The sequence below is a fragment of the Astyanax mexicanus genome, chromosome 25, assembly GCF_023375975.1.
Source record: "Astyanax mexicanus isolate ESR-SI-001 chromosome 25, AstMex3_surface, whole genome shotgun sequence".
NCBI lineage: Eukaryota > Metazoa > Chordata > Actinopteri > Characiformes > Acestrorhamphidae > Astyanax > Astyanax mexicanus.
In genome coordinates, this window is record NC_064432.1 from 22,621,934 (window position 1) to 22,644,527 (window position 22,594).

The 22,594-nt window shown below is 38.9% G+C and overlaps 2 protein-coding genes across 4 annotated transcripts; one reads left to right on the forward strand and one right to left on the reverse strand.

Annotated features, from left to right (window-relative positions):
• The first annotated feature begins 9,080 nt into the window (after nucleotides 1–9,080).
• Nucleotides 9,081–16,172, forward strand: LOC103024465 (N-acyl-aromatic-L-amino acid amidohydrolase (carboxylate-forming) B). Of its 3 annotated transcripts, XM_015601164.3 has the most exons (8): nucleotides 9,081–9,376; nucleotides 9,787–9,837; nucleotides 12,048–12,283; nucleotides 13,117–13,312; nucleotides 13,422–13,515; nucleotides 13,635–13,742; nucleotides 14,160–14,272; nucleotides 14,463–16,172. In XM_015601164.3, the coding sequence occupies exons 3-8, from the start codon at nucleotides 12,048–12,050 to the stop codon at nucleotides 14,655–14,657; spliced, it is 942 nt and encodes a 313-aa protein (XP_015456650.3). In that variant the 5' UTR covers nucleotides 9,081–9,376; nucleotides 9,787–9,837; the 3' UTR covers nucleotides 14,658–16,172. The 3 variants fall into 3 exon arrangements, with proteins under 3 accessions (XP_015456650.3, XP_022524013.2, XP_007232814.4); XM_022668292.2 differs by lacking the exon at nucleotides 9,787–9,837 and having other exon boundaries at nucleotides 12,034–12,283; XM_007232752.4 differs by lacking the exon at nucleotides 9,787–9,837 and having other exon boundaries at nucleotides 9,082–9,376.
• cldnd1b (claudin domain containing 1b) lies at nucleotides 16,161–22,113 on the reverse strand. Its single transcript, XM_022668294.2, has 5 exons — nucleotides 22,034–22,113; nucleotides 20,291–20,830; nucleotides 19,989–20,096; nucleotides 18,971–19,108; nucleotides 16,161–18,329 (listed from the first exon to the last, which is right to left on the reverse strand). The coding sequence occupies exons 2-5, from the start codon at nucleotides 20,583–20,585 to the stop codon at nucleotides 18,109–18,111; spliced, it is 762 nt and encodes a 253-aa protein (XP_022524015.1). The 5' UTR covers nucleotides 20,586–20,830; nucleotides 22,034–22,113; the 3' UTR covers nucleotides 16,161–18,108.
• Nucleotides 22,114–22,594: the final 481 nt, after the last annotated feature.

Genomic DNA, 22,594 nt, shown 5'->3' on the forward strand with positions numbered 1-22,594 from the left:
GAGTGTGGGTGAGAGTAAAGGAAAGAGAGCTCTCGCGCAACAGCCGGACACATAAGGGCGGGTTTAGGTGGTGGTGGGTAGAGCTGGGGGGGGTGTAACATGGGGATTTTCTCTCTCTCTCTCTGTCTGTCTCTCTCTCTCTCTTTCTTTCTCTTTCCCTGTCTATCTCTCTCTATCTCTTATTTTATCTCTCTCAAACTTGTGATGTACCAAGATGTACCTTATTATATATACAGTACTACAGGTGAACACACAAGAGAAGGTAACCTAGGGGGAAAGACTACACACTGAGGGTAAGAGAAGACTGTAAGACACAGAGCCTAGAAAGATTGGAATCTGTCCAAATGTAACATTGTGTGAAATGCTTTCTCAAGCCCCAAATCATCAATGGCCAATGTAAATGTCATTTCTATAAAAAATAATTTAATTGTGTGCACTAGATACAATGCAATATAACACAGAACAAACTTTCCATCTTATCTACCCACTGTTTTCTCTCTTTATCTCATTGTCTTTCGATTTCACTCGTTCTTTTCTTTTTAACATTTTTTTAAATCTCATTTCCTCTCTTTCTTTATTTTTTCTCTCTCAATTTCTTTCTAAATCTTAATATTCATCTTATTTTCTCTCACTTTACCTCTTTATTTACTCTCTTGTAAATATCTTACTCTTTTCTTTCTATAAATCTCTCTCTTTCTCGATCTTAATATTTGATCTCTTATTTAATTCTATATCCCTTATTTCTCCATCAATTGTATTGTTTTATCTTCCTTAATTTCACTTCTTTTTATTTTTATTTTACCTTCTCCTCTCTCAAATCCTTAGTCTTTTCTCTTTGTCTCATTTATTTCTCTTTCAATCTCACTCTTCTCTCTCTTAATCTTATTTCTCTCAAACAATTTTTCTCTCTACATTTCTCTCTCTCTCTCTCTGTTTACTTGTCTTTCCTTCCTCTCGTTATCTGCCTCATCTCTCTCTTTCTGCTTGTATATGTTTATCTTCCTGAGTTTCTTTTCTTTTTTTTGTCCAGTTCTGATTCAGTGCCACACGGTCCTCAAACACAGCAGGATATCTCTATTAAAACACATCCGTCAGGGTCATTTATGGGAAGCATTTGGTGTAATTTGTTCACAGTGTTGTTGGAAATGAACCCCTGAGATGATTCAGGAATCAGCTGGTGAATGGAGGGCTGGTGGGGTTGTGTGAATATGTTTTTCTGTGTGTGTGTATGAGTTATGAGTTATGAATTTGACTGCTCTCTGAATGCAGAAATGCCACGCTGCCCTCCCTGGTAACGCCGGCGGGTTCAGGTGGCTAAGTGCCTTTCATCCTCGTCCACTTTAGAATTCTCTTGATGCGTCCGCAGGTGTCTGAACACTGGGAGGGTCTCGTTTCTCCCCGTCCCTCTGCCTGGGGGCTTCGCTGTAATTAAACAGGATTAAACACCGCCGTAGCCGCCCTTAATGAGTCAGATCTCCCAGTCACTTCCTGTCGCCGTGCCCACGGGGTGCCCGGCCGTGTGTATCATACCTTTTAAACGTGGGAAGATCTTCTGGGATCTTCATGATGAAAGGATTTAGGTTTTTAGATTTGGTAAGCTGTTGTAACTTGAGAGTTACAGAAAAACATTTGGCAACCAAAAATATTTGTCAGCTGAAACTATTCAAGCAAAAAAAAATGCATTTTCAGTGCTTAGTTTCAGTATTTTTCATAATTTTATATTATTTGTTTGACAAAAATACAGTGCATTCCTAGTTTTTACATTTTACCAATATGTGAAGAGGCTGTTTCTCTAACATAAGATTTTTTTTTTATTTTTTTATCTCATGGCAATGCTGCATATCAGAGCAGGCAGAGAGCCAACAGGCAGTCAGCAAACAGCAAACAAACAGCATGTTTAAGTTCATTTTTTTCACTCTTCTCACTTAAATTTAATAAAAAATAAATGAATCAACATCACTTTTAAAGCTTAGTGTGACTTTACTACCACCTTCACATCACCTTCTGCTGATTTTGTGATGGGCACTGCTGCATCGTAGACTGCCAGCAGGGGGAGCTAGCAGACATAGGAGGAGAAATGGCAGAGTTGGGTCTCAAAACTCCAACTCCCAGAATCCCCAGTGATGATTAGCCCCAACCAGCCGCACCTGTGCAGCACTCTATATAAACCTCAGTCAGGAGGCAAGAAGGTTTAAAGAGAGACAAGAGAGAGACAAGAAGCTAGAGAGACAAGAAGGATAGAGAGAGAGACAAGAAGCTAGAGAGACAAGAAGGATAGAGAGAGACAAGAAGCTAGAGAGACAAGAAGGATAGAGAGAGAGACAAGAAGCTAGAGAGACAAGAAGGATAGAGAGAGAGACAAGAAGCTAGAGAGACAAGAAGGATAGAGAGAGAGACAAGAAGGATAGAGAGAGAGACAAGAAGGCTAGAGAGAGACAAGAAGCTAGAGAGACAAGAAGGATAGAGAGAGACAAGAAAAGAGACCAGAAGATAGAGAGACAAGAGAAAATACAAGACAAAGCCAGGAAAAGAAATGAGAACACATGATAAAAGAGAGACAAAGTTGTAAAGGAACCCAAGACTGGGGTAAAACTAAATAAGCTAAAACAGAAAGTGAAAAAGAAAGAGAGGACTGGGTTTCTTTTGGGCTGAAAGCTCTTTTGTTTGTAGAAGCCAACAGTGGCATTTCCTTTGTTCTGTTTCCCGCCTTTTTTTTCCACACCTCTTTTGAGGCATTTGTTTACCCACCTATTCTCCAGTCTACTGTAGAGAATCAATGAAGCTGCACAAGCACACTTTTAATACACTCAATCACTATTACTGAAAAAAGAAAATGAGTTATCTGAGTTTTAAAGGAAACTCAGGGTTTCAAATGTGAGCTGAATCAGTTGTGGATGTCTCTTGGGCTATGTTCACATTACCAAGCTGAAGTGACTTAAATCTGATTTTTTTTTGCTCAATGTGGCTCAGATCTGATTTTTTCATGGGTGTGTGAACATGCCAAATCAGTAAAAAAAAAATTCAAATAATTTGAGTTTTCATATGTGGTCATAAATCGGATACGTATCTGATCCATGATCATGCATCATTTATGTGAACGGTCAAATTCAAATGGAATTCAAGCCTGTTTTTTGCTCTTACTCATGCGCTATGTGCTTCTTTTTTCATATCTACACATCTCTTGGTGCAGCTGTGCAGCTATAGCTGCAAAAACAGCAAAAGCAAACCGCCTGGCCTTTTTTCTCCTCCTCGACCTGAGCATGAACTTCAGAGCAGCTGTTTACTCTCCACTCCAGCAAAAGATGCTCCACATATGAGCTGCTAACTCATCCATTTCCCTTTATAAAGCTACGAGTCTCTCCTCTCTCTAATATGAGGTTTTATGATGTTGGTGAAAAAGGAGACGTTTATACAGGTATTAATGTGAGCATGTGAGACGGTGTTTCAGGGACAGATATGTTCACATTACACACAGATGTAGATCAGTTACATTTGTGAATGTGAAGCGTCAAGATTTGCCAAATCAGATCTGAGGAAAAAATCAGATTTGATTTGTAAACGTAGCCTTGGTAGCTGGTTTTGAATGTTCACCACTTCAATTTGCCCAGTTTCTTACACTGCTTCGCCTTCTGAAGATTTAGCCAAATAAACTTAAAAAAAACTTATGTGAGGTGAGAATAAAAGAAACGTGGCAGTATTAGCCCATATAGGGATGCTTATGGTGGCTTCACTTTTGAGAGATGTTGTTGTGCTATCCCCATTGGTCCCAGTCAGAAGTTGATATGGAGTCCTGGAGCCCGAGCTCACACTGAACAGGACCTGATGCAATTGTGAATTTGTTTGAGAAGACCAGGCCAACCATGGTGAGCAGATAACAGCTGCTGAGTGCCTGCCAGCTCACGGCCCCTGGAACATAGACCCTCCCAACAGGCCTGTGTGGTCCAAGGTCACCAGCTGCAGCTTCCAGAATCTCCTTCGCAGGGTCCAAGAAATGATGAGTAAACGAGCAGATGGGCAGTGTGTTGGGCGCTGGTGCACCACAGTGGTGTAGCCAGATATTCATTTTAGGGGGCCTGGTAATTAAGTCCCAGATATGTTGATGGTGATGTTGATATGTTGTCAGGAGATTGACAGCACCGCCAATTGGCCAACTGGCCTACAACAACCTCAAATCAGAAAAGTTAAGATATTATTTATTATTTTTATCTTTATTCTATTTATTAATATAAATCGATTCAATCATTATAGAACTGCAACACATTCCAAAAAAAGTCTGGAGAAATTCATTTTACGGCTGGTAAGGAAGAACTCGAAAGATGAGAAAAAAGGCATGAGAAATGTTTCTCATAGAAAGATTGGAAGGGATGTCCAATATATCTCCCTACACAGCCCATAATTTCAATAAACCATTAAGGAATTGTGAAAAATTGTAGTGTTTAAAGGATCTAAGCCTAAACTTACCCTCAGACTGGTTGAACCACATGGAGTACAAGAGATTACTTTACACATCTTTATCAAGCTCTACAACCAAGGGTGTGACAAAATATCAATATTGCGATATATTGTAAAGATTTTGTTTGCAATACATTAACAAATTTTTGTGTCAAATATCATTGATTTTATTGCAACACACTGAATCGAAGACTAACCTCCTAATCTGATTTACTAATTTTCTTGTAAATCCTTTTGTACCACCTTTTGCTCTCAATCTAACAACCAATATTTAAAAACAAACCAGAGAAAGTCTGAATTTTCTTTACTAAAAAACAAAGGCAAACATTAGAGTCTGTCAAAAAATGGTTACTTTCTTCATATCCAACAACAATCTGGCTACTCGTAAAGTTTTACTAAATTATGCATTTTATGCAATTTTGCATTATACAATCATTATAAATTCTTATTCTATTATTTGCAACATATTTTAACCTTTTTAAGTAAATACTATTTTAAATAACATAACCATTATCTGGCTCTTACAGTGGTGCTATAATGAAATAAATTTGGTTATTAAACCTGCAGTGAAATATATTGGTTGTTAAATTCTGTGAAACTGACTCCAGTAAATCAATAATTCCTGTTTTTTGCTTATTTAGGAGTATTTTATCCTCTTCACTAACACAGATCTTGTGGAGTGTCAGAGAATTGTCGATATATATTGTGATATATCTGGTATTGCAGAAACACAGTATTGGGATTTTTTTTTTTATTATGGGCAATGCATGGTGCTAACATATCAGGAGATGTACAATCCAGAAATACATTCATGTAGGTAAAACTTTACTATGCAGAGCAGAAGCTTCATGTTCACCATGTCCAGAAGCTCCGCCCACTTTTCTACAGGGATCTGAAGGAATCTGGGATATTAGACCATCACACAATGGAAACACAGTGTAGTGTGCTCAGATTAATCAGTATTACAGATGTCAGATTTTTCTCAAGACCAAATAAAAAAGGACCATCCAGACTGCTAACATCAGCATGGTCTGTCATGGCACCAGGTTCAGTATCAGTACATACACTTTAATGATACACTCTAAAAGATAATGTGTATATAGACTGGCATGAATTTTAATTCCCTGTATTGTTTCTAATCCGTGCAGTAAATCTGGATTTCAGGACTGTAGTACTGCAGTACTGTGCGCCTGTTCTTATCCTCATGTTACCATGGATTAATCTTCTATAAAAGTCTATAAAAATATGTTTCCGGATTATTTTTTTTTGAGGATACTGTGTTTGCATTTGTGGAGGAGGATAGCTTGTAAATGGCTATATAGAGTAGAATTTTAAAGGTTGTGAGGTGTTCTCATGTGAGGGAGATAAAAAAAAAAACTGGTTAGTATACACTTGGCATGGCGACATGAATTATCAAAGTTATAAATTAGTGGGTGCCTGATTGATTTGTGCTAGGGTGATAATGATTGTGAGTGGCGGTGTCTGTCTAGAATTGTCCTTAAGAACAAATAGAAAATCATATAGACATATCCCAGTTCAGTTCAACTTTTTTTTTTTTTTAGCTCCCATGGGATGTGGCAAAAGTCATGGGAAAATGTAATTGCAAGTCATTGTAAAATTGACTTTTATGAGCAATATCGCTCTTTAATATCAGACACGCTGTTAAAATTCACATTCTGCACCCCGTGATTGAACAATCAACCAGTGTGGGAATTAGCTTTCTACTGGATCCACACGCACACTAGTTTCCCGAGGAGATATTGTGACGCAAATCGTGATCACGGCTCCATTTTCCCTCTCGTGTTCATAATTTCCCCTCTCAAGAAGTGTCCATTCTTTTTCTCCCCTGAGAGCTAAATTGGCACTTTAAATCACGGCCGGCGGCCGGCGTCATCAGTTTGAGTGGCGAGGCCGTTCTGCAGAGAGACAGGACGGGATAATAACAGGGGAAAGATAATACTGCGCCAGTATTCAGTCAATCTGTTGCAGACAGGCCGTTATTTCAGGTGAGTGGCTGTTTCAGTGGACTGATAACCTGCAGCTGGTGAAAAATCACACAGATTACAGTATGAGTGCATTTCAGGAAACTCTTTCAGAGCTTCACAATTAGACACCTGTGGTGATGAAATAATCAGCACTTTATAATATTCAAAATGATCCTCTCTACACTGATTTTGGTGCCACAATTGAAAATTTGCCAACTCTACTGACAATGAAACATATCAATACAATCATTATCCTACAGAAATAGATTAAAGCATCATTATCTATTACAGTGCTGATTGTGAATCTGATTGTGGTTATATGTAGAGAGGTATTATTATTCCGACACCCTATTATTGGTTTATACTGTGATCCATCACACCTGCACATCATCACACTAGCACACCTGCACATTCTACTAAAATACATTCATTTACAATCAGCATATACGCAGCTGAACGGGAAACAGTCTAGAGCATCCCAAATTAAATTACCAACGTTAACATTTTAACAATAGAACATTATAGTCATTATGGCTTTATAGGACTCTGTGGTTCGGCCTAAGCTTTTGTTCTTAATGGCTTCATTTTTTCCTCTTAAATTACTTTTACTTTTATACTTTAAGTCATTTTGAAAGCAGTACGTTTACTTAAAGAGTAAAAAGCTTTGATCAAGAGTTGATACTTCAACTTCTACAGAAGTATTTTAAACTCTAGTGTCTACACTTCTACCTACAGAGTTATGACTGTAAATAAAGAGTGCAATGTAAAGTAGCTGAATGCAGCATTCATTAGAATTAGGGTGTCTACAAACATTTGGATATACAGTGTATCTACAGCTCTGGGAAAAAAACTGTTAAGAGACCACTTCACAGTAAATGTTTGAGAATTTTTTGTAACTGTTTTATTATATAAACTACAGACAACATTTCTCCCAAATTCCAAATAGAAATATTGTCATTTAGAGCATTTATTTGAAGAAAATGTTAAATTTGCTGAAATAATATAAAAGATGCAGAGCTTTCAGACTTCAAATAATACAAAGAAAACTAGTTCATATTCATAAAGTTTTAAGAGTTCAGAAATCAATATTTGGTGGAATAATCCTGGTTTTTAATCACAGTTTTCATGTATCTTGGCATCATGTTCTCCTCCACCAGTCTTACACACTGCTTTTGGATAACTTTATGCCTTTACTCCTGGTGCAAAAATTCAATAAGTTCAGCTTGGTTTGATGGCTTGTGATCATCCATCTTCCTCTTGATTAAATTCCAGAGATTTTCAATTTGGTAAAATCAAATAAACTCATCATTTGTAAGTGGTTTTCCAGAGCTGTATATATGCATGCAGGTGTGTGTTTGTTCTGTAATCCTGTGTGTGTGTGTGTGTGTGTGTGTGTGTGAGTGAGAGAGAGATCAGCCCAGTTGGATTAAGCGTCTTACAAGTTGAGCAGTTCTTCGAGCAGCACTGTCAGAAGGTTTGACTGGAGAGGAGCTGAACAATGAGGTTAAGAGTGGACATGAAGGTACGACCAGTTTAACCAGTTATTTTACAAGACCCCACCCTTTCACATATACCCCCAACACTCCCCCCCCCCCCCCACACACACACAAATACCCACCTACACCCACCCCACGTATAGAGGCTGTACTAGCTAGCTTAGCCTGCTCTTACCTGAAGTTGTTTACATGCAGTTTGCAGCATGCTCTATACTGGCAGACTTCTGCTGATTCACTTATCTGGTCACATGGACAATTGTAGCTAGATGTTGAGGTCATGTTGAAGATCATTACCACCTATTGCACTGTCCTGTTCTCTGATTTCTTCCTAAAAGTAGATAAGGAGAACCAAAACCAAACAACTTTAACATAAATGCAACTTAAGCATTTATTTATTAAAGAAAATGATCCAAAGTGACAAAAGTATGTGAACTTTTGCTTCCAGTATCTGGAGTTTCCTCCTTGTGCAGCATAACTATAGCTAAATATTTTTAGTAACTGTTGATCAGTCCTGCACATCATTGTCTTGAAGGAATTTTAGCCCATTGCTCTGAACAGAGCAGCTTTAAATCTGTTATATTAGTGGGATTCCTCACATTAACTGTTCGCTTCAGGTTCTTCCACAACATACAGGCCGAATAATCCACACTGTTTCTTTACTGTAAGTGTGTGACTTCAGATGAGACTGTATGTAAACAGTCTCTCTCAGTCTCAGTCTCTTCTTCCTCCTTCTTTCTTTCTATCCTCCCCCTCTTCCTCTTCCTCCAGCTAGTCCTGTTTAGATGACTCAGCAGAGTGTTGCATGCTGTCCCTGGCGGGACTCTGGGTTTCTCTTCTCTACGCTGATCTGAGGCCAGTTTAGGACTTTCCCAGGTTCCTGTTTCAGAAAGCTCGGGGGGTTGGCGTGCGAGGAGCAGGGCTGACCTCAGATCTGCTGAGGAGGGTCGTGCCTGCGGGGAGAGTTACTGTTACAGCAGCAGGGTGAAATATGAAGCCGGGTGGTGGCCGTACGAGGAAGAGCACTGGATGAGAGAGGGAAGGGGCGGAGGTACATATTGAGAAAGTGTGTTTGTTTGTGTGAATGGGTCATGTGTCAGAGTGGAGTAGGGTGGTGGAGAATGCGGGTGCGGGCAGGGGGCGGGCACTTGTGACGGGTGTGTGTTTATGTGAGGAACTTATGAGTAGAGTATAGAGTGTGTAGAGTATATAGTGTGAGTAGGGCATGGACTGGCTGTCAGGGATAGCAGGCTGCGTAGCTGATTAGCTGTTTAGCTGCAGGACTTGACTTGTTTCCATGTTGACTTAAACGTTAGGCGAGGCGTCTGTGCGCATGCTCTTTGCTCTCAAGTCAGTGCAGGTTCAAAGGTGTGCAGTCGGCTTGTTTTAGAAGAGTTTAGAAAGACCCAGGCTCGGAAGACTGTCTCTCAGCACTGCAGTGCAGAGGTAAGACTGTTTCCTCTTTACTCTTTCAGTACATTGATTTTACTTTGTAAATATAGGAAGTTAAACGAAGCGTAAAAAAAAAAACAGTGCAAAGTCCTGTTTGGTCTATTTGTTTGATTTTATACACCTTAACCTTTTTTGCACTCGTTTCTAAAGCAAAGAGAGACCCCTCTCAGTCGTTTCACAGTAATGACAAGTTTAACTCTTCTGTTTAGTACCATGATAGCTCATTTGCAGCTCCTATTCAGTAAAAACCCACCATTGGCTGATCAAACCTCAAATTTGCTCTCAAATTTGGTTTAACTGGTTCAATCAAACACACTATTGATATATGAACTGTGTATAGTGTTGATTAGTAAAGACTAGTAGGTGATAGGCAGTTGGTTATTCTGTGTTCTGTCTTTAAACAGGGGTTAATCAGGTTGACCAGCTCTGTTTTAATGATTGTCTAGCTTGGTCAGGTAGGTCATACTGCAAAACTAACAAGCTTATTGTTTAGCAGATCATTTTCTGAACGTTACAGTTAACCTTCTTAGAATGTTCAATCGAAAGTTTTCCGGATGTTCTGTAGTTTTCATTTAATGTTTTAAAATATTGTAAATTAAAATTAAAATGGTAACGTCGCTGAACGTTACTTGAGTCAATGTTTTATTTTTTAAGTTTAACCATTCTGGAACATTATTTTTATAAGCTAACCCTTCTGAAACAATTCCAAAATATTGCTAAATGTTATTATCATTCTCTAGACTGGAAGATTAACTAAACCATCAAGCTCAAACTTTTTAAATACTGTATTTTTGAGAATCAGTACAATATTGCAAAACATAAAAATGCAATAATTTAATAAGCTGAGATTTTTTTGGTACATCCCTATCAACCAATATAATCCACTTAAATACAAGCTGACGATAATATCAAATATTTTACGATAATCTCTTACACTTTAGTATATATAGCTGTAGTATAGAGAGTGTTTCTGCATGAATGACCAGCTTTTACACCACCTTTACCATAAAAATAGGGAACATTTTTAATAAAAAAAAATGTCAGGACACTGAATGATGACTGTGTAACACCTACATCTGTGAAAGTACTGTACACATTAGCAGCTGTGCTAATAAATAACAGCGCATTAGCCCTGGTTACTCAGTCCTGTAGTGGACGCTCCGCATGGCAGCACAGCGGTGCAGTGGCCTGCAGCTGAGGTTCATCCTCAGGTCTCAGATTAACTCAGATGATGCTGTGCGGCAATGCAGCACACCACAGTCCACTCACAGTGACCATCATCACCACACCACACTGCACCGTCCAGCACTCAGTGCTCTCCTCCTGTTACAGCTGTGTTGAACACAGACCTGCTGATTAAGCAGAAAACTGACGGAAAAAACATGGAGGCAGTTCTGAGGAAATGTGTTCTGAGGGCTTCATGCAAAAAATATGAAAAATAATAAAGAAATGAATGCAGATGTCATGCCATATGAGTATGTATATCACTGTTTTTATATAATTTTCCCAGTATACAGACATTTAATAGAAGTCTAGTAACAAAATTAAGACACAGTCACAATAACACAATGGAAAAATCAAACAACACCAGTATTACATTTACAGACTACCGTAAACTTCTGATTTCTTGTCTTTTCTGACAAACAAATAAAAATTAAAGTTCTACAGGAGACTCTAGAGACTAGTATACGAAAAAAGGGCTTTTAATGTAGACTATATCATTACAGTTTAACCAGAAACTATTTTTAGTAAAAGTCTACGGTGTAGACCCTGTCATTGGCCAATTGGCTAATTAGAGGTCTTTTAAAGACAGATGGAAGCTGGTGATTGGTTAAGGCAATGTAACATAGCATTAGGGGATCCAGTCAGAACTACATTGAGCTTACATTTTTGCACAAACATGCAAAAATTCAGTTTATACAGAGAAAAATATTGTCTAATGCAAAACTGTGGTTATATAACTGTTACACGTCCCCACACCTACAGTACCATCTCCACTAGCCTGAAAACAGCGACTCTATATATATATATATATAATTAAATATATATGGTAACTTGCATATGAAGTTTTAAAATTGCAAAAATGCAATAAGATCTTTGGAAAATTTATTAAAAACATTTATCAGACAAATTAAGACCTTTTTTTTAAGGATTTTTTAAGGACATTTTTCTCTACATGAAAATATCTCATGTTAAATGGACCAATAAGAAAGCTCCAAACTGGAAAAGAGAGGACTGGAAATAAAATCTTAGACATTTACACTGAAAGATACAATGACATGCCAAAAGTCTTGGGATAGCTGTACGTAAACTTGTAAACTGGTCATGAAGGGCTTACCTTAGGGGACAGCTTGGGAACACCCACAACTATAAGTATATAAGTACTATAAGTATAAGTCGTGAGGTGTTATCTTGTGAGTGTGGTTGGACACTGTCAAATCTGCTGAGGGCAAGGTGGTGCAAACAATGCAGAAGACCCCATACCTATGTTATGCAGGACAGGGCAGCGTTAATGCATTAGCTTTCAGGGAGAAGGCAAAAGTCATGGGACACAATGCTAGTTTTAGTCCCCTGACCTTTGAAATATCAGTGTGATAATATGAATCCATAACCACTGTTTTTTTTTTATTGTGTAAGAGTTAGTCATAGAGAATTTTATTTCCAGATGGAGGTGGTCAGTCTGCCGGTCCTGCACCGCATGGCCGTGTGTGGTGGTACTCATGGTGATGAGATGACTGGGGTTTTCCTGGTGCCTGAGCTGGAGAGGCAGAGGAGAGAGAAGGGTGATGGCATTTGGCCCATTGCCTTAACCACTGTGCTGTCTAACCCTCGGGCCATCAAAGAATGCAAGAGATATGTGGAAAAGGACCTGAACCGTTGTTTCACCAGCGCCCTCCTAAGGTTAGCAGTGGTATTACAGGATATGGCACAGTTTACAGGTGTTTAAAAAGGGCAAAAGACTCAGAATTGTACTCTAGAGACTCAAGACTCAGGGTTATAAAAGACAAAGACTTTAAAGACTCAAGGCTCAAACCAGAATCCTAGAGACTCAGTCCTAGACTCAGCTTTTTGGGGGGCAGGGGCATAAAAAAATTCTCTCCTGGAAAGGGCACCTTTGGGACACTGTCTTAATAAAGGGTGGCATAGAAGTCAATTTGTAATGGAACCCTTATCAATTTGAAGAGCAGAAGGGCATCAATAGATGTACACTTATTATAACACACTATCGAATTATCTATGATCTAGTGGTGTATCATAATTTATAGCCAGATGGCGTACCCTAGCATACATCACATTCCCTTTTATCCCCACAAGAAGGGCAGCCAGTTGGGCACTTTGTTTCTTTGTTTGCCAGTATAGAGGGCAATTTATGGCATGGAAAAACTAAATTCTTGATTCTGCCAGTGCCCAAGACTTATACCTTTAAGACTCAAAACTCAAGCTTGTATCCTAAAGCCTTGAGACTTACACTTATACAATAGATACTCAAGACTCCCAAACCCAAACCCAATAGACTCATAGCCTTGAAACTTCAGACTTTAGAAACGTACCCAAGAACCCAAAGACTCACAATTGCATCCTAGAGATTTAAGACTCAAAATGTATACTCCAAGACTAATTCTAGAGGATCAAGACAAAGACTCATACCCTAAAGACCAAAGACTCAGATTCAGATCTTGAATCTCAATGCTACTAAGTACAGAATTTAATGAAAACTTCTTTTCCCATCTTAGCTCCTCCATCACAGACTCCACTCCCTACGAGATCCAGAGAGCCCAGGAGCTGAATTCGCTACTGGGTCCTAAAGACACTGAGGATGCCATAGACATAATCTGCGACCTCCACAACACCACTGCTAACATGGGCCTTACCGTTATCTCCTACTCATTCAGCAACTGGGTCTGCCTGCACCTGTTCAAATACCTGAAGGCAAGCCTTGTCATTTTTCGTATTTGGTTGAAATTAAGCCCCCCATAGTTCATCGAGAATGCATCTACTCTGGTGGTTTAATCATTGGTTTCTTGGTTTTCTTCGACAGGAAAAGGTAACCACAGTGCCTGTGAGGTTAATGCTGCTGGATATTCCCATCTGCGATGCTTATTCTTTGGAGTCTGTGTCAAAGTATGGCATTTGTAAGTGTGTGTTCTGTGTCTGTGTTTGTTGTAAGTGTTGTGGTGCTTATAGCTGCATGACCAATCAATTTTGTAAGTACATAAACAGCATGACCTGACTAAACATTGTGACTACTCAGCTTTGGAGGCGGGGCCACAGCCGCAAGGCGTCGTTAGAGCGGACATCTTTAATTTCATGAAGGAGGCGGTCAATGCTGTTATGGACTGGATTAAAATCTTCAACTCAGGTACTTCATGGGATCAAAGGGACTTGTATTGGGCATTGATTAGGCCTAGACGTGACCCAATGCAGAGATGTAAAACCAAGGCCTGCTTGGCAAAATTACTTAAATTACTGCAGCAAAAGCAAGGTCAGAGGGGAAATTATACATTTCCCAATCCACTGTGTCATGGATGTACCAGAAATACTTCATAGATGGCATCACCACCCACATTAATCCAACTGCACCAGCTACAAATTCCCACTCAGAACTGCTCTGTGAAGATTAGTGTTGTTAGTGATGTTTGTTAGCACAGAAAATTATCCTTTTTCTTTCCATGGGTCCTGGCAAAAATCATGGGACATGATGCCAGTTCCTGCCCTAGGATGTTGTGTATCAGTTTGTGGGAATATTAACACACAATATTCTATTTTGGTCTTCTAGGACAAGTAATAGAAGGAGGAGAGTTGGAATCCTACATGGTTGAAAAGAGTATAGACTACCCCAGAGACCCTGAAACTCAGAGACCCTCAGCTGCCGTCCACCCACAACTTCAGGTACGCACTAAACTGTCATTTTTACTGTATTCAGCAGTTTACAAGCCCTTTAACCCATTAGCTTCAAGCAACCCATTCATTATTTATCTCTTATCACCTCAAGATTACAGTAAAAATATGCCTAGGATTGCAATTCATTATCTCACAGCCTTGTAAATAAATAAATGGCTGATTTTTTTGTATCCTCCAGGATCAAGACTTCTGTCTCCTCAAACCTGGAGATCCCATGTTCCTCACTTTCTCTGGAGAGACGGTGAAATACGAAGGAGAACCCCGCCATCCTATCTTCATAAACGAGGCTGCTTACTACGAAAAGGGCATCGCCTTCCATCTGGCTCAGAAGAAGAACATCACCATTCCAAGCATACAAGCGAAGAAAGACTGAGAAAGAGAAGAACGGAAAAGAACTGAAGGAGTGAAGATTAAAGAAAGAGAGAATTTTTGGAGGGAAGCTATGCACATTAATGCCAAAGCAGACATTGGGCCTCGTGCACAACTTTTGTGTTCGTATTTTAAACTTTTAAAATCTTTTAAACTAATCTGATCTGTGAATCAGTGGCAAATTGGTTTAATTGGTGCAACCTAACTTTTAATTGAAGGTAAGACTGGACGCCACATTGACTGACTTTCAAGGCAAATGTGTTAAAGCCTCATTGTGCATTGCTTCTGTAATGTCAATTCATAGTAGCAATGTTTCTGAGGATTAGCTGCACCAGCTTCAAATTCCCAGGCAGAACTACTCTGTGAAGATTAGTTTGTTAGTGGTGTTTGCTAGCTTTGCTGTTTGCTATACTCACCTACTCATTGCACTGGGCTGAGTGATGTTCTCTTGAGAGGGATATCCAGTTAGTGGGAATAGAATTCCTTACTCTAATTCCCCAATTAGGCAAGCTACTTGTACAAACGTCCAAAAAATAAAACAGCCAGAATGAAGAAATTGCTTTACTCTGAAGATGATGCAGCTGTGGGTGAGGTTCTAATTGCAATCCAGCAGTTGAATGAGGAACTGCAGCTTCTTGAGACATTGGCGAGAGCAATCTTGCATATCTGGACTGTGTATACAATACAGAGCTAACTGGTTTGACCCGTGTCTTATTAATACAAATAATTGAAGCACAAGGCCCAATGTCTTAAACTGTCTTTTGATTGTCAGAGATTTTTATTCTTAACAAATCACAACCTCAGGTATGAAATCCTACTAACACTGTGAAATAATGGGCTGTGCTTTCCCAATACAGATGAGCATAATCCTAAAACGGATTTGCCTCGGATCGTCGGGAATCCTCATTGATACAATTAATCTTTATCTGGAAAGAGCCCTTTACACTTTTCTCTGCAAAAAGTGTTCTTTCAGTTGTAATGACAGTGCAGCCCTATTGGTGCTATTTGGAACCATCATCATTTTTCCATTGTTATGGACAATCATTCGAGCATCATTCGATCAATTAAGCTGCCACTGCTTGTCTTAAATGAAGAACTCTTGAAGAACCCTTTGTTTAATGAGGGCGTCTTCACATCTGCACTTTTAGTCTGGTTTTATTGGAATCTGGTTTGTTTTCACCCTTGGTACGATTTGTTTGGGCTGGTGTGAACACAGTAAATCACACTAGAATGTGGACCAAAGCAACTGCACCACAACCTTTAAGTGGACGAGGCCTTGGCTTAGTCCCAAATAAACTCCTGAGACATCGCCATCAAATGCCATGGCTGCTGATGTTTTGGTGCATTTCTGTGTGAAAACAAACCAAACCATTGGGAACCAGAACAAACCATATACAGGTGTGAAAACACACTAACAGTGTTAGGGATGCTACAAATCACTTACTTGAAATGTTTTACGATTTTGCTTATATCCTTCAATACTTGCAATAAATAAAATTAATTCAAGTCCACTTGAAAAGATGTTTATTGTGATCACTTGAAATGAGGACATATAAAAAGTATCTATAAAAGGCAGGAAGATACTCAAGTCTTTTTTTTTTTAGGGACACCATTAAAATGTCAGTGATCTGCTGTTACGATGCAGAACGTGAGGTATTGTCCAAACTCTAATCCAGACTTAGATTTAATGTATTGCTTATGTTCTTCACATGTGTTTTATAACTGTTTTAATATGACTTAATACGACTTGTGTGCTTGAAAAAAAACTTCAAAGATTCAAGCAAACCTCTAAAAAACAATACGAAGAAACGAAAGCACAGCGTTGGTAATGAGGCACATGCAAAAATAAATTCCAAAGTTTCTACAAATACTAACACTTTACACACACTACACACCAAACAGCCTTAGAATATCACATCAACCACCAAGAAACAGTCCAATCCAATCTGACAGCAAATTCAAACAAGCAACCAACAAGAGGTTGGTAATGTAATAGCTTAATATAACACACTTCAATAAAGACTATAAAGTAAAACATGAGAAATATAAACGTACAGGGGCAATTTCCCTGACAGAGATTAAGCCTAGTCCTAGACTTTATCTTAATCTCCATTTAAAATGCAGTGTTTTGTCCAGGACTAGGCCTAATCCCAGTCTGGGAAACTGTCCCATAAGGCTCGAGAAGTCTGAGCTGCTCTATTAATGGTGTGAGAAACAAAGGCAAGAAGTTACTGCATTCTGTTCATGCATATTGACACAAATCGTATGAGTACAAACCTTATGCTACATACTGCATTCATGTGAATAACAACAAACCCGATAACATCTAAAACTAGACCAGTGTGCACAAACAAAGAAAATCTAGGATTAAAACTGAGCATTAGTTTTAATGTGTTAAAAAACCTGGCTATCTGAACTGAATTACTTTTGAAGTAAAGTTTTAGTGAAAACAATTCTCATTTCATAATATATAGGGAGTAATAGTGGGCCAGTACTTAGAGTGCTGGGTGAGCAATGATCACATGGTTGTGGGTTCGGGATTCTCTGGAGGCCCTGAAGCATGGAAGGTGGTGGTTGGTGGTTCAAAGCAATGAACCAGCAGGTACTACCTTTAAACAAGGGCCTTTACTCTCTGCCTCTTGCGAAGCTGGCTTATTCTACACAAGGTCATAGGTTTGATACCCTGGGTCAGATGAAGTGAAGAAACAGAGCTTTCTTCACCCATAATGTCCTATTTTTTTTAATGCAGAAATTATTGGATCAGATATAGGCAGGAAGTAAAATTTGGATTTTGATTTAAGTCCTGTAACAAATCTATCCTGAAAAATAACATACTCCTACTATGTGATGTTTGCTAACTCTTTTATATACTTGTATATACTGTTGTTTATTGGTATTAGAAGATGAAGCTTCTATAAATAATTCTACTCCTGAATCATTAGAATAAGGTGCATCTTAAGCAAGTAAAAAGATAACACAGGTTCTGTAATGTCAAACATCACACAAGAAAACCTATTCTACCAAACGTTTCGGCAGCTGCTTTGTATGTTACTAAACATGTAGGTTTCTAAACATAAAAGTTAATCTAAGTAGTCTTCTAAGTAGATGTCTATCTATGCCTATATCTATACATGGATCTAACAGAGTGGTAAACAAGGCAGTAATGAAGAGAAGAGACAAGGCCAGAACAGCCTCTTTTTTTGTGGAGTTTAGCACTTAGGATCAAATGTGTGTGTGTGTGTACACCTTTACACGGACCAGATGATTGCACCATGTTGGTGAAGTGTTCTTCAGGCTGTCGTACGAGATTTAAGATTTACAGTCCTTCAGTTTAGTGGTCAAACATTTGCCTAGGCGAAGGCAATTGGGCTTTTCATAACAATTTGCTGCCCAGGCAACACTATACACAGTCCCAGTGGTCCAGCGAGCTGTCCGTGTGGGTGGTCCACCATTAACTAGGCCACCCGGTAGGCAGTCATGCGAGTGTAGTTCTTGCGATGGCTCCTGGCGGCCCAAATAAAGAGAGCAGCAGCCATCATCTGGAGCGGGGAGGAGACCAGGGCTAGGTAGAGGGACCAGCCCAAAGAGTAGTTCATCCAATCAGCTGACTCGGATGCTCTGTGCAGCAGGTCTATCCCAGCCAGGAAACAGCACACTGTGGCCAGAGAGCAAATACCTGAAGAGAGGAGAGTAGAGGACTTGCTTAGGGTCAATCAACAACAACAAACGATGGATGAACTGGAATAAACCAAGTTAACCCACTCAGTTATTCAGGATTTTATAAAGATCTGTCACATCTGTCACTAAGTACATTTAAAATTGAAACTGGCAAAAAGCTTATTTTGAATGAAGTTTTCCACAGCAACAAGTTAATAAGGCTCTATTGTACATTTCTGTGCCAGTGTTTACTAGGGCTGCAATGATTACGATTGTAAAAATGTGTCAACTTGTCGTTAATTTGTAACTTAGTACAAAAAGTGCCTTGGAAAAAAAACACAATGGGGAAGAGGTAAGGGTTGCTCACTTCCTCAGTTCACAATCAGCTTGAAGACAGACAAAACAGATTACATATTTTCTCACTAAATATCAGATCTCATCTGGGCATTTAAAGTGCATATATATCCCACATTCAGCTGTTTCTATGTCGTTTTGAAGATGGACATCATGGCAGAAATAATAGCTGACTAACCTTAAAAAAACTGTGATACAATATCATAAGATACAATATATCTAATGCAAGCTAACCAGAGTTTTGCTCCAGTTCTGTATGTACTACTGAAGTGTGTGTGTGTATGTGTGCCATCTAGGTCATCTTACCAGCCAGCAGATGGAGAAAACCAACAAACAGGGTTGGTGTGATGCTGCGGCAGAGGCAAGCACACACTCCGATCAGTGCTCCCAAAAACACCAGCCCGAGAGACACCAGTGGGAACAGGAATCGGCACCTCCACAGATCTGAGAACAGCAGAGAAGGGAAAATTAATATTTCTTATTATTAATAACACAATAATACAGTAATATTCAGCAAACACAATGTTGTTACAGTGGACACTAAAATACTGTTATAATGAGTTTGTAAACTTGGAGACTTATCCCCTTGCTTTGGTTTGTTTTGTCTTTACAAAACAAGCTCAAAAAACTGTCAAGGCATACTGTGTGAACATTTAGGTTGCTCCTCTTTTTACATGATGAAAGAGCAGATATAGCATTTGTTTATAGCTGTTGTAATTATCAGGACAATATAGCAGGTTAAACTCAAAAGCTGAGACAGATCAAAATCAGATCACGTTCATTTAGAACCCGAATGACACCACCTTCTCTCAAATGTCTTGGTGTGGTTGGTTTGGTCCACAAGTGAAATTACTAAACTCACACAGTGTCGGTGTCTTTTCTATTATAACGGCGGGAAAAGTACACCTTGCTTGGCTTGAAACAAGCCAAAGACATTTACTACTAAGTCTCTTAATTAATCATGGGTATGTTTTTGGTGCGTAACATAAGTAAACCAATCAAAGTTTCACTTGCTATGCCATTTAAGAGCCAGGTGCTCTCTGATTCTGGCTCTCAGATTGTTATTTTAAAGGTGCACAGCATACCTGCGTTGCCAAGATAGAATTTAATGTCTGGCAATTGTCAGGGTTCAAATCAGTCAGTTGTGCACATGTGTTCTCTGCTGCCAAGACAATAATACGCCAGAAACTTACCCGAAAACACCTCACTTCCAGGTGAAAGGTGCAAAAACACTATTAGTCATTTTCCTTAATACTTGTTGTGTGTCTTCCAAGAACAGAAAGACAGATAATAATGTAACAACACTCTTGAGGCCTACACTTACAGGTCCGAAGTAGATCTTCTTCACTACTAGAATTTCCAGGGAGTTTGTACTTGGTTTCAAACTGCTGGGGCAAAGTGAAGGCCTGACAGTCTGTCACCATCTTCGGTTCTGATGAAAGAAAGAAAGGAAGCACCAAAAAAATAGAATTAGGCAGTAGTTTTGCAATAAGACATTACATTGTGGTTCTTAACAGAACCCTATTTGGTGCTTTTCAGAACCAAATATGACAAGAACCCTTTAAATAGGCAAAGAACCATTGCTTACATAACTTCCAAATAATATTTTAAAGACCATCATCTTACCAGGATGTCTGTACCACTGTGTTTCCTCAGGCACCAGAATGCAGCGCCACCACAGCCCTATGGTGCCGTTGAGGCGGAACAGAGCTTCACTGTAGGTCTTTTCGCTCACGTCTTCCTCTATAAAAGCGCCCTTTAGCGCGTGCAGGTCTGAGCCGTTTTTCACATCGTTGCTGGCCGGCATGCTTCGGTACTGGTACCAGTGCCGAGTGCCCACTGCCACGGACAGATACACGCTAGCCAGCAGGCTCAGGACTGAGCCGATCACCAGCGCTGTGGCATAACGATTATCAACCATTTTTACATAAAAAAACGTATCTAATAAGTCTATAAGTCCTCTGTACTGTAATGGAACACAGTCAGTCACTGTCAAGAACAGGTTTTTGAAGAATCAAGGTGGGGAATCTTCATCATTACAACCCAGTTTGTCCATGAAGGCTACTATCATTACATCATATTCAAGATATGTGGATGAAACTGGTACTTCACAGCCTGGTTGAGGTTAATGCAGGTCTTATTTTTTCACAGGGAAGCACGCCTTAGCTGAAATACAGAAACAAGCAAAGTACAGTTAGTATGAGCCTGCAGTATGATGTTTCATTTGCAATGCAAACTAACAGTACAAAGCACTACATAGCTTAAAGCAGGGATTAACCACAAGCTTTAGCTCCAAACACTAATCAATCCCACCCGATTCATCTAATTACTGCCAAGAGGAAAAGAGCTTAATCGGATGAATGGGGTGTGTTAGATTTGGGATTTGGGGACTATATAAACTATAAACTATATAAACTATATTGTCATTTAGAGCATTTATTTGCAGACAATGAGAAATGGCTGAAATAACAAAAAGATGCAGAGCTTTCAGACCTCAAATAATGCAAAGAAAATATGTTTATATTCATACAGTTTTAAGAGTTCAGAAATCAATATTTGGTGAAATAACTCTGGTTTTTAATCACAGTTTTCATGCACATTGGCATGTTCTCCTCCACCAGCCTTGCACACTGCTTTTGGATAACTTAGTGCCACTCCTGGTGCAAAAAAATCCAAGCATTTCTTTTCAATTTGGTAAAATCAAAGAAACTCATAATTTTAAGTGTGTTTTGTTTTGTTTCAGAGCTGTATATATACATAGAGCAGTTTTAAGCTTTTCCTTTAAATGTAGTCATTAAACCACCACATAAAATATGTATATTAAGGTTACTGAACAGTCAGCAGTACTGAATAACTAAATAACCGTTCTTACAGCTGTATAATTGTGTAATAACAGTGTAATAAAAGTGTAATAACAGTGAACCCAGACTGTTCCCCTGCGGCTAGGCTAGGCTAACCCCTGCCTCTGCCCTGCACTTTCACTATATTTAGCTAAACTCTGGCTTTATTTTGAGCTAAAACAGCAGTATTACAGTATTATACAGATTATTAATCGCTTAAATGTCGAGGGAAAAGGCTTACTGAGTTAAATAAAGCGCAGAGAGTGGTTTATCGGGGGTAAATCAGATGTTAGAGCAGATGTTAGCCAGCGCCGCTAACCCAAACACCAGCACACACACTGCAGCTAGCGCTGGCTCAAATACCGGGTTTAGACCCAAAATTCACTTAATTCCGTGCCCGTTCTGGGGTTTACCCGCCATTGTTCTGTTTAAACAGGTTGTCTACATATTATCTAAGCGGGTTTAGTTCATTATTACAGTGTAAGTTTAATTATTACAGGTTAAATGTAGGTAATGTAGCTGTACTCACCGTTTCAGTCCAGTGTCTGTAGCTGGCTGTTCCGGTTGGGGTGGACCCGCCTTTATTACGTCATCAGCCCACAGCAATCAGACCTGATCTTAATATTAAATATTTCTTTCTCTTTACAATCAAACAAAGCCTCTATGCAAGAGAATTACACACACATAACTTTTATCGTAGTTATTTTTAAACTTTTTAAACTTTTTTTTAAGAAAAGTATGTTTTAATTAATATAATTCACTACAATGTAATAAACTGAAACAATTCACATACAATACCAAGACAAAAGTGTGGACACACCTTCTCCTTCAATGTCTTTATTGTTTTCTTTTTCCCTACATTGTAAATTAATACTAAAGTAATCCAGAACTATAAAGGAACACAAACTGAACCATGTAGTAACTTAAAATAAGCGTTTTTCTTAAATTTTACTTTCATTTTTTTTTTTTTATAAAATCTTCAATTGAGTTGAGTAGTTGTCATCATAATATGGATTAAAACTGATGCTCTCAAACACATTAAGAGGCAAAAAAAAAATAAAGTAATGAACTCTTGACGAGTTCAGCACAG